This window comes from Calypte anna, chromosome 1 (genome assembly GCF_003957555.1).
Source record: "Calypte anna isolate BGI_N300 chromosome 1, bCalAnn1_v1.p, whole genome shotgun sequence".
Lineage (NCBI taxonomy): Eukaryota > Metazoa > Chordata > Aves > Apodiformes > Trochilidae > Calypte > Calypte anna.
The window spans coordinates 88,611,863-88,624,584 of NC_044244.1; the positions used below are offsets into that span (position 1 = coordinate 88,611,863).

Consider the following 12,722-nt stretch of genomic DNA (forward strand, 5'->3'; position numbering starts at 1 on the left):
GGGTTTTTTATTACAAAAATGTGGTGATGAGTAGAAGTCTAAGAGCTAACTGGATTGCTGTGGAAAAGAACAAAAAAGGGTCAGGTATTTTATTGAACTTGGGACTCATGAAAACATTGCAGACTCCTGATACAATTTTTTTCCAATTTTCTCTTAGCAGCTGCTGCAAGTACAATAAATAAACTTTTAAATGAACACTGTAGAACTAGAAACACTGTACAGCTAGAACGTAGCTCTGCTTACACTAAAAATGGCTAAAAAGGACCCTAGAGAGCCTGTTTGTGTTAGAACAAAACAGTAGACAGTCTGACACACCAGATATCTATACTGATGCAGGGGATTATTCTTCCCCTGATGCAGAACCTTACATTTGCCCTTATTGAATCTCATCAAGGTCTTCTCTGTCCTGATCTGCAGCCCGTTTAGGTCACACTGGATGGCAGCTCAGCCCTCTGGTGTGTTGGCCACTCCTCCCAGTTTTGTGTCATCAGCAAACTTACCGAGGATACACTCTGTCCCCTCATCTAGGTCATGACTCCTTTACCTGGTTAAACTGTTTTCCCTTTTCCCCTCTAACTCCATCTGTTTATTTGGTGCAACCTCCACGAATGCTTTTGGAACTTTATGAGGTTTATGAAAATACATTTTTAGGTTGAAGTTTTCTCTGTAAGGTTAGCATAAGGAAAAGTAGATTCTCTAAGAGTATACATGATTATATTAAAATTTACAATATTTCTGCTGCCAAAAATAAGTCTATGTAGTAGTGGGCATGTGTGTTTGGGATTTTGTCTGGTATAGACCACATCTTCAAAAGAAAGGCATGGGTTCATGAAACAGAAAAAAATTCCTTTCATATTCTGCTCCTGCACTTTGACCATTCTGGCTTCTTTTCAAATTGTTGCTTGGTTGGGCTTTGCCTCCTTGACCTGCACTTTTTCAGATGTTATTGGAGCTCTTGAAGATTTTTCTTCAAAGCTGCACAATGGTGACTTTCTCTTGTGTTGGTCCAGAAATCAGCTATGATTTTGGTATCCATTTCCAACTCTGAAGAAATTTTAGCTTCCAACTTTTAATGCCTGAGCTTTGTACTCTTTCTTTGGGTTTGGGATGTTGTTTCTTTGTTTGCTTTCAAATGGTTCTGGAGACTGGAGGATAAGAAAGCTCTTGGGACTGAGGATTTTGACCTGGGGCCTGTCAATACAGTTATCTTTGCTTGGGAGTCAAAACATGGGCCATACAAAAGATTGCTCATCAAATGAATAAGTGTATATATAGACTGTGAAGGTGTCTTAGATACTTTGAAATAATTTGGGCTTCATGACTGAAGGTTATCCTGGCTTAACAAAAAGTTGTCTTTAGAACCCAGTTTACAATTCAGAACAGCATGGCTGGGCTTCCCACATGGAACAGTTAAAAGGTTTGTCAGTGAGTATGGAAAATATTAAGAAAATTCGCTGTTGGCACCACTAAGCTTCTGAGAAAGATGAAACTTTAATACAAAAAGACATCTGTCATGTAATTATGATAGCAAAGAAAAGCTATCTATCGTAGAATAACTAAGAAGTATTTGCAGATATATTTTAAGTCGGTATATAGTCTTTCAAAGATACTTCAGCAACTGTAAATTTTTCATTTATTTTTTTTGTCAGTTTTTCCATGATTGTCATGATTGTGATATTGACATTATTATGACTTATTCCAGAAATTGTTAGTGACAAATCTATAGGCCTAATTAGAACAGTAAAATCAGCTGTGATAATATGGGAGAGTAGCATGGCAGAAATGAAAGACAGAGACATCTAATTTCAGTTATCTTGATAAAATGAACTTCCTGACAGGAGATACAGATGTAGCAAGACTGCACTTTCCAAACAGTGCAACTCTGGTAGCATACAAGAGTTCCCTGGAATTAGAATTCAGATTCACCCTTAGCTTCTGCTTCTGTATTTTCCCAGTCTCCTTTCCTGATTTGCTATTAATGAATATGTTTTATTTCTCAGGCATTTTAGCTCTTCTTTAAAGTGCTCTCTTTTTTTTTTTTCTCTTCAAAATATTCAAGCAGCTTTTATGTATATTCCATTTAGAATGCAATATGAAATAGAAATTAAGTTAAATCATACGGGTTTTGCTTTTGCAAATGCTTGAGTAAACATTAAATTGTTAAAGAATGATCTTGTGATTGGAACTGAAAGCTGAGTTTCATACTTAGTGTCCTTGGAGTAGGGGCATTATCTGATCTGTACAAATCTTTTTTTAACTCCTTTGGATCTGCTACTGGATGTGCATATTGTTCAAGGAGATGATCATAGAATCACAGAATGGTAGGGGCTAAAGGGGACCTCTGAAGATCATCTAATCCAACCCCCCTGCTAGAGCAGAATCATATAGAGCAGATTACACAGGAACATGTTCAGACAGATTTTGAATGTCTCCAGAGACAGAGATTCCAAAATCTCTCTGGGCAGCCTGTTGCAGGGTTTCACCACCCTCACTGTAAAAACATTATCTAGTGTAAATCTACTCTACTGTAGTTTAAAACCCTTTGTCCTATCACTACAGGTCCTACTACAAAGTCTGTCCCTTGCTTTCTTGTAGGCCCTTTGAAGTACTGAAAAGCCTCAATAAGGTCTTCCTGAAGCTAGGCTAAACAACTATCTCAGCCTTGTCTTCTTAGGAAATGTGTTCTATCCCTCTGATCACACTTGAGGGCCTCCTCTGGACTCTTTCCAATAGGTCCATTTCTCTCCTCTACTGAGGACTTCAGAGATGAATGTACACCAGATGGGGTCTCAACAGAGGAGCAAAATCACCTCACCAATATACATCTCTCACATCTTGGTGTATAATGATACTTCAAAACTACAATGAAGATAAAATAATTTTACTTACTGTGAGTCAGACTCTTAAACTCTCAAGACAATTAAGGAGAACTCATACCAAAAAAGTCTTATAGTTATTACTTTTCAAGAAGAATTATTTGAGGGTTAACCATGTAGGGAAAAACCCATACTACTCTGCAACTCTTCATCTGAGATCTGAGAAGGTGTGCAAGCATGATAGTCTGTCTTTTTTAACAGTCTTTATCAATGAAATTACTTCTAAAACTAGCAAAAAGTGTCAAATTTTGGAAATGACTGATTTCTGCTGAACCTTTTTCTTTCATATAATAAAAGGATTGCTGTGTTGACTTTATAAAGTATGATTTAATTGCAGTAGAAGATGCCAGCTTTAAGAAGCAAGCATTTACTTCAGAAGCAGCAGCTACTTCTCTATTATGATCATGGTATATCTTGGGCTGCTTTAAAATGGGAAAGACAAATAAAGTTCAGATTGATTAGAGATATTTTGTACCTACCTGCAAATTACAGACTTTTAGCTGTCCAACTGCGAGGTTAGATGAACTTAGGTGAAATGTCACTTAAACTTTACTTTTAAACTTCATTGATCAAATGTCATATCTGTGAAGTTAATTTCGGTTTGGAAACACATAGCATATTTCCCCATATATTTGTAGATGGTTTGGGGTTAATTTTAAAGTTTTTTGAAGTTTTTACAAATATACACAGGGAAGACTGGAACAAGGGAATTTGTCATTTAAAAAAGCCTATAAGTCTCTTCTTTCCACAGATTCATTTTTTTTGTTTGCCAGTACTGCAGCTATACTAATTACTTCGAATTTTGGCTAACCCTTTATTCTCCGAGCAGAGAAGCTTTTAACAGCTTAATGCCTTGTTTTTCATCTAAAGACTTGAAAAAAATTCAAGTACCTGCTAATTGGGCTAGAGAGAGGCGAGTATAAATGTCTCAGTTGATGCTTCACTCCTTGTTCACTTAAGAACACATCTGTTGTTCTCCTTGGAAATACGTAGTGCATATCACTAATTCCCACCAACCTCATCAGCCCTTTCTTTTATGCTGGTGCAGATAGGCAGAATAATTATAATTACATATCATAAGCTGAAGTGCTAAGAGTTTAAGGCAGCATATTCCACAAGTGACCGTTTTGACTTTTTTTTACTGCATTTCTTTACTTACTTTACTTACTGCATTTCTTGCTTACATAAAAATATTATACTTTCAAGGCACAAATATTGACTAAATACTTGGCATTTAATCTTCCTATCTTCGTGAGCTTCTTGAAAACTAATGAATAATTATACAAACACCTTGCACATTAAAAAATAACTTTTAGGAACAATTGTAATTTAAAAGCCTAATCAAAAGTTTCTGGATATAGAGTCCTTGAGCCTCAGGATGGCTCCTTTCTTTTCCTCCTTTTCTTACTCTCTTCTTTTCTTCCCTTTTTTCTTTCATATTAGTTGCAAAAGAAGAGCAATAAGGTGTTTGTCCACTTTTAATCAGAAAAGTGATTTAAATGTTTTCATTGTCAATTCTCATTCTTTTAAAATATAAAAAAAATATTAAAAAAATAAAAAACAAAGAAAAAAGTCAACATCTTATAGGTTTTGCTCTGGTATGTGTTATGGTGTTCTCATATATTGATCAGCTAGTTTGTTTTTTTAAAGAGAGGAAATAGTGACTTCTGTACATTTCTCAGGAGACTGGGATAATTTGATTTTCAATTTATTCCAATTGAAGAATATACTAATTAAAACAATTGTAATATTGTTACTGCAATTATTTGTTAATTATGATTGACTTCATGAACTAATTTTGCATACTCAGTTCTCCTGAGAGTGTTTGGTGGGTTAGATAATTTGCCAGCACAAAACTTCATCAAAGAAAACACTGGAAGAATCAGTGTCATTTCAAAGCAAGTTGATCCTGAACCTCCACAGGTCTGTATAGCAGCAACAGTGGGCTTGAGGCAATGCAGGCAATTGTCTTTTTCAGGAACATAGTGTATAACATTGTTAATTTTTCTACAGCAGTCAATTTATTTGAAAAAGGCAGTTGGTTTACAGTCCCTTTGAATCATGTAATATTGAAACAATTCAATTCTGCTTCATGACTTCTCAGCAGAAGTAAAAATAGCAGAACAGTAATAGGGGGGCATTGCCAGCACATGAAAGGCAGGAACTGATTATTTGATGACTTTGGATGGTTTATTAAAAAAGAATTTCTATGCCACAAATTGCCTTAAATGTAACAGTAAGAGCCAAAGTATGTGGCATGCTCAGTGCAATGGACCAAGAAGGTAACTTCTGTAGAATAGTTCTTGAATAGGTCTAAGATCAAGAATCCTGAAATTTAATTAGATACAAGACAGTGGTCTAAGAGGCGTTTTTTAGCTGGGTAGATATTTTAGAAATATCCTTCACAAAGATGGGCTGATGCTTAAAAACAGAATGAATGTGTTGATCTATGGAAGTGAGAGACAACTTAGTACCCCAGTTACAGAACAATGTATGTGAGAAAAAAATGGGTCTGCTCTTTCCTACTGTGTTGTGTGTATGAAGACAGTATGTGCTGTATGACTCATGAAGAACTGAGCCACTCAGTTTTAATAATTCCTCTTTTCTTTCTGGGTAACAGGGGAAGGGAGGAGAGAGCGGAATGGGACTCTGTGCAAGGAAGCTGAGTCCAAGAGCTCAAGCCTTCTTTCTGTAGTGATTGAAAACCAGTATTGCAGAAGGGACAGTTTGAAGCAGGCTACTTGCACCAAGATTAATATTATACCTGCTGAGAGTGAGGCCCTTTCCAAAACAGAAACAACAGACAGAGATCTTCTAAAAGCTCAAAGGAGAAATGCAGACACTGTTGCTTTTGACTCTGCCATCCAGTGCTGTGGATGTCTTTGAAATCATTGTCTAGGTGTTATTTCTTCTGTGAAAAATACTGAAGTCTGGAAGTTTGTTGTCATGTGAAATAGAAGAGCAACATTTCTATGTTTTCTGTGAGAAATGCTGAGAGAAACATGACATGTTATTTCACCTTACCCATGTAATTCTCACAGTCAGGAGCCACACTAGGAATGGCAAAAACCATCTACTTCCTGACTCACCAAAGTGACCAGAACCATGAGGGCCTGTTATACCTTGAAGACAAACTGTGGCTCAGATACCTTTGTAGGCAGTGTTTGACATGCATAAAGCTCTGGTGTGGCCAGTAGATAAATGCATTGCTTTAAAAAGAACTTAATTTTTGTTTTCAGTACAAAGTCCAGCTATCTCCTGTGGACCTCCCACTAGAGGAAAGCCCTAATGATCCAATGGATTATGAATAAAATGTTGGGTCCAACGAGGTCCAATAGTTTATGAACTATCTAATAAAAAAACCTATGATGTCTGTCACTTCTATTCCCAGCTCCCCTTTTCTTTCAAAGGGATTAACTTATCACAATATTTCAAAATTAAATTTTCTAGCCATTGGTTTATTCTACAGATATTTTGAAGGGGTTCTTTTAAAAGAGAATAAAAAAACATAGATTATGATGATCCTCTCTAATTATTTCTCTGCATTCATACAACTGTCCACTTCACGGTAGCCTGTCTGAATAGCAGTTTTTATTGACTCTGTACTGCTTTTTTGCCTCTTCTCTATCTCTGATATCTTAGATATGCAATCCTTTTTCTAAAATGCTATAACTTCAGACTGTTTTTTATTACAGTTGATAAGTATGGATTATTCCATGCAATTTTTGAGCATTTGTAGTTGCCTGGCCTTTGTCAGAGTTCTCTCTGTTGAGAATTTGTTCCAGAAAGAAGTGAACTCTTCCTCACCTTCATCTGTTGTTTGCAAGTGAAAATGGAAATCCCTAGCTGTGACAATGATGCATCAAGACACAATTCACAACTGTCTGTAAGAGGTACATGTTCATATATCAGCTCACCTCGTGTTCTCATGGGACTTCCCTGTTGCTGCAGATTCCATTCGTCTGCAGAGCTACAAAGCAGGATCACAGTGATCCATTCTCTCCTTGCCTGTTCCTCAGGTGAAATATATGCATACTTGCTTCAACAGCAGAATTGCTCGTCTGATAGAAAGATCTGGTTGCTCTGAGTCCTTAGCTCACAGGTATAAATAATTATTGATGTGTGTTCATCAGTGTTCCTCATACTGAGTAAAACCTAGGTAAATTAGAACAGAGTGAAGCATTAGTGACATTGCAGGTCTGACTTGCTGCAGATATTTCTGGTTTAAGGATGTGATGAACTTGTTATAACCTATATAGAAGCATTTACTTCCTCTGCCACTATCAGTAGTTTTCGCTGAAAATAAGTTGCTTCCTAAATCCAAACTATCTTATTGCTCAGTGAGGAAGTTTCATGCACTTACTAAAGATGAGCCAGCAGCTGGATGAATCTCTATGGTGGGGAAGAGTTTTCTACAGCCTAATATTCCTGATATTCTAATCAGGTTGTTAAGGAGGCAGAATCTGGGCTATCAGTTATGGACCTTTAATGGACAATTATGGGCCTATGGGACAATTCCCATTAATACTAGTGCATTTGCTGATCACTTACACTGTTTGCCTACTTACTGTTCCTAGATGCTTCAATTCTTTTATTTATGTTTTAGTTGGATTAAACTGTGTCTTTCTGTATAGAACCCTGTAGTTTAAAAACATGAGTGGCAGATCCTCTGCTTCTAACCGAAAGAACTGAGTTTTATTTGGAAATACCAAGGAAATACCTCCATGGGAGCTTGTGACCTGCAACTAGTTGATGATTCATGTGTTTTCTCATGATACTATTTTTTTAATCGCACAAGTATATAAAGCAGTAAGAGAAAAGCATTTAAATGACATTTTCTTACCTAAATCTGCTACTTTAAGGCAAGGAGAAAATTTCTGTAAGTTTTGGTAAAATCCAGTTAAGCAAGATATCCTGAAAATAGTCTGAGAGAGGCTGGTTTACAGCTTCTGTCCCAAGCAGCTTCAGTTTAATAATTTCTCTTCCCTTTTTTCAACTGGTTTATTTTAGTTTCTTAGGTGCTGTTTGCTCTGATTTCCATTCTGACCTCTGGCTACTTCTCCAGAGACATCCAGGTTTCCACCAAGTTTTATCACATCTCTCAGCCCTTGCTGTCACCTTGGATACTCTATTGTGTCTAAAATACCCATATACAGAGTCACTGAATTGTTGTAGTTGAAAAAGACTTCTAAAATCATTAAGTCCAACTGTTAACCCATCACTGCCAAGTCCAGCAGTAAACCATATCCCTAAGAGCCACATCTACACATCTCTTAATACCTGGATCGTGACTCTACCACTTCACTGGGTATCCTGTTCCAGTGCCTGATAAACCTTTCAGTGAAAGAATTTTTTCCTAATACTCAATCTAAACCTCCCTTGGTGTAACTTGAGACCATTTCCTCTTGTTCTATTGCTTTTAACTTTAGAGACCAACATCTACCTCTCCACATCCTCCTTTCAGGTAGCTGTACAGAGCAATAAGGTCTCCCCTCAGCCTCCTTTTCTCTGGGCTCATCAACCCCAGTTCCCTCAGCCGCTCCTCATAAGACTTGCTCTCCAGACCCTTCACCACCTTCATTGCTCTTCTGTGGATTCACCCCAGCACCTTAATGTTCTCCTTGTAGTGAGGCACCCAAAACTGAGCACAGTGTTTGAGTTGCAGCTTCACCAATGTCTGTGTGGAATCACCCCAATCTTTTCTCCGCTTTTCCTGGAATCTGCTTTAGAGCATCTTTTGTGTGATGTGACTTTTCAAGTAACTGACGTTATTTGTGAAAAGTAAACATTTCTCAGAGATTGTCAGTTGGACTAGAAAATTAATATTCTTAGCTAAATTCTCTTGCACCTAATTATTTAGATTGATTTATTTTAAAGATCACTGATGTTCTCTGGATAGTTCTAAGAGTAATTTATATGGTTATCTTTTCACATTTGGAAACCCCAAATAAATCACTGGGGAAAATCAATATACATAATTTATCTTTTATTCCTTCAGTTTACCCACCCAGTCAGTATAACCAAAAATATGTAGTGAGTTGCAAGCAATCTGAAAGACCATAATTTTTAGTGATTAGTTTCAGATCAGCAAGATATAAGTAATTATATAAAATTCCAGTAAATGTTCCACATAGAGTTGGAAAACTTTGTAGTTCTGGATGTAATCTTCTGTGACTACATGTATCCACATCTAGAACTGGACCATATTTCTACAGCCAGAGGTATTTTCTAGATTTTATAAAATATTTATACACTTTCTGTCATTACAGCTTTGTTTCTACTACCTAAAAGGAAATTTTTCATAAGTTAAATTATGACATTTGGGGTGGTGGGGGGGTTATTTTCACACTGTTTCTTACAACAGCACTGATCAATTCTTGCTGGCTTCGAAACAGTTCTGTGGTGAAACAGAGCATAGATGAGCTTGTATGTGAAATGAGGAGAGGACAACTACTTTGCATACCTCATAAGTATCTTAAAAATACTGTTCAGATCAGAAATATGTTAGTTATCAAGGCTAGGAAAGACAGAACTGTATGGTCAGTGCAGACGCCAGAACATATATATTTTATCCTTTCTGCTTTCATCTTATTTTTAGGGAAACAATATTGTTACATAGGCAAATCCTTCGTTCCAAATACGAGTTTTGAAATAGTTGAGGACCATCTCTTTTAAAAACAGCATTTTAAATATCATCCATCATTTTTCCATCTTTTTTTGCCTTGAGGATTAGTATATTTTTTTCCCAGTTGGTGAAGGACTTCGTCATTCTTTGCATTTGATGTGTGAAATATCAGGAGTGGAACAACTAATGAGGTTTCATTAGGCTCTTAAAAAAAAAGGATATGGCTTCAAGATATCATCCGTCACAATCAGATTGCTTGGCAATGATTTTGGGTGTTAAGTGTCACCATTTTTCCTCTTCTATTACTCTTCTCTGCTGTACTATGTTGTCAAATTAACATGTACTTTCTGAGCACAGCCCCAGCCCACACAACTGTTAGCTTTCTGCTGCAAGAAGAGATTACCACAGAATTTCTCAATGCAATTATATGTGATCTTTCTGCAAAATTACATTTTGCATCCATTTCCATTCATTTTGCAGAATTCCTTATGAAAGATTGCTTGAGCGTTAAAAAGAAATACTGGTGGTTTTTTGTTTTTCTTTTTGCTGCATCTTAGAATTGAAATATTCTAGTAGAACAGAGATGTTGATTTAATCCAGTGTTTCACTTGAGGGATGTTGAACATTATTTTATCTGCCTGAAATTTTTAGTCCATAAACATGTTAACATGTTAGTTTTCTGGAGGATTCTTATTTTGATTAGCAGGTGTAAGGCAGATTGTTTTGCTGAAAAATGTGATGGTTCATGAGAGGCTCTCTGTCATGAAGATGTCTAGGAACCATGCCTTATATAGTTTATAGAAATAAATTCTCATGGAAACAGCATTATGGAGATGGCAACTGCAGCTCTATATTTTGTTTGCGTTGAATTTTGCAGTTCAAGATTAACCCTTAATATGATCCATGTAAAAATTGCATTTATGTCCCCCCAAATGCAAAATATACCCTATGCTTATCAAAACAAATTTCTGAAAATGTACATGAGTCAACACATCTCTATATGAATTAAAATTAATGATAATTGCACCAGATCACGATCCTATTACTGAAATTTTGGGCAAGAACTATATTTGGGTATTATAATGTGCTTAGAATTAACACTAATTACAAACTAATATCCTTCCTCACTGAAAGCTTTTTTCTTCATTAGAGGCTGGCAAGCGATGTTCAGAAACCTCCATATGGAGTTATCTTTCCCCTGAAATCTTTCTTTTTTTTTGCAGTTCCTGATGGGTTATTGTGAAAAAAATGAGTAAAATGGTGAAACTACCATGGTGAAACTACTATGGCAATTGTGAGGCAGTAAAATCCTTCAATACAGTCAAGTGCAGACTGGGATGTTAAGGGACTGAACTGGCAGTTATGGCACCACTAAGAGCAAACACATCATCCACAGAGACTCTGTGATTTCTAGGGGACTGTGTGGCTTTGGTGATGTCAGAATGTGGCCACAGAGCCTGGAGACAGCTGACACCAACCTTGAAAACTCCCTTGTGGTGGTTTCTTGAGAGTTAGGAGGAAGCAGAGGGAGAAACAACAATCTGGCTGGACACTATTGCTCCTTTTCTATGTTGCTGGTGGTGACAGGAGAATCCCACATTCTACATTAGTTGTTTAGTAATGTGGTTGTTGTGTTTCCACACAGGTCCGTGTTACCTTGCTATAACATTTAGTAGAGTGCAGAAACATTGCACTGCCTTATCAATGAGCTGGAGCTTGGTTAGAGAACCACATTGTCTGCTGTGTGAAATAATGCCTCCCTGAATGGTCCTGCTTGAATTTTTAAATACTTCATATTTTCTCTTTTACACTCTTTCTTGCTGACCATCCCATTATTTGGTACCACTTTGGCAATGCAACCAATATCATCACAACTGAAGGTATTCTAGTGTGTCCAAAGCAATCATTATCATGAAAATAAGTTGACATATTTGCTTACCACCATGCTGTGTGAGGGTATTCTCCAAATATTACTCTTCTGTGACTGATAGTTTTGTCAATTAACTGAGTGTGTGGAAAAGGGAGTTAAGAACATGTTTGGGCAGATATTACACATGTGCAGAGCGTCCTGCTAAAAACATCTTTCTGAATCAAATGCAAACAGAAATTGAATAGTTTAATAGCACGTATGTCACAATACAGTTGTTACCATAGCTATAGAACCAATTTCTAGTGGATTTTTATTTTACATTAGAAATCTGTGCCATGGCAACACCAAGGCCTGTTAAAGATGTAACTGTCATTATAATTTATCTATTACAGCTCTTTTCATTACTATTATTAAGAACTGTTATTCTCCTAAATTTGCTTTAGCTTTGAACATGAAATCTCTTGAGATAGAAATGTGAATAACCTGATTTCCAATTTTACATGAATGCTAAGTTCACAGTATTTAGTATGTTCCTGATTTTCTTAATGTGCTCTCTAATCTGGGAGTCAGATTCAGAAAATAGATACGAGTTTGATGTAGCATCTGTAAATTAGAACTCTCAAATTCTGAGAGTGAGAAATGGTATTCCACAGAGCTTTATATATGTACGAGAAGCAACTGTGCTGGGGTGCACCAGTGTATAAATAAATAGCTGACTGAATTGCAATCTGCTGCCTAAATACCATTTTGGATTTATATAGCTGGTGATAATAGCAATATGTATCTGTGGCTTTGAGATTACAGCAGAACTGAATTTATTTGTAGTTCCAAATGTGAATGTTTTCCATGCAACACAGATATGGCAGAATAAAACTGATTTTCAAAGTAATCTGCTCAGATGGGCAAGCTGTACATGCACTTGTAATAACACTGAAGATCTACAGAGATGACATCTGTTTATGTTTTGGTATTTAGGATACTATTTACAAGTAAAAAGATAAGGTGGTAAGAAAAGCAGTATCTGGTAAGGAAGCAAGATCTCTTGTTGTTGTCTTTTTTTTTTTTTTTTTTTTAGATTACAAAAAACAAATACTCTTACAAAAAGGAAAAAAAAATTATAAGAAGAAAACTTCTCTCCATTGGGGTTCAGTCCAACAATTGGAACCTATTCTCTCTCCCTGGCATCTCCACACACTTTTCTTAAAGTCCATTCTTAGCAGGCATTCAAAAGCCCATGAGAAATCATAACTGGTATCATTAACTTACTGTTCACTGACTATGGACCAATGCAATATAATTGCATATCTTGTAAGTTCTTCATACCAGTTAAGTTGGTTGAAACAAATAAAAA

At 36.4% G+C, this 12,722-nt stretch overlaps 1 protein-coding gene across 1 annotated transcript in view; it reads left to right on the forward strand.

Annotated features, from left to right (window-relative positions):
• ANKS1B (ankyrin repeat and sterile alpha motif domain containing 1B) overlaps positions 1 to 12,722 on the forward strand; it is a 410,716-nt gene that overhangs the window by 179,398 nt on the left and 218,596 nt on the right. The window contains 1 exon segment of the mRNA XM_030447180.1: positions 5,873 to 5,916. Within this exon segment, the coding sequence (XP_030303040.1) occupies positions 5,873 to 5,916 (44 nt within the window).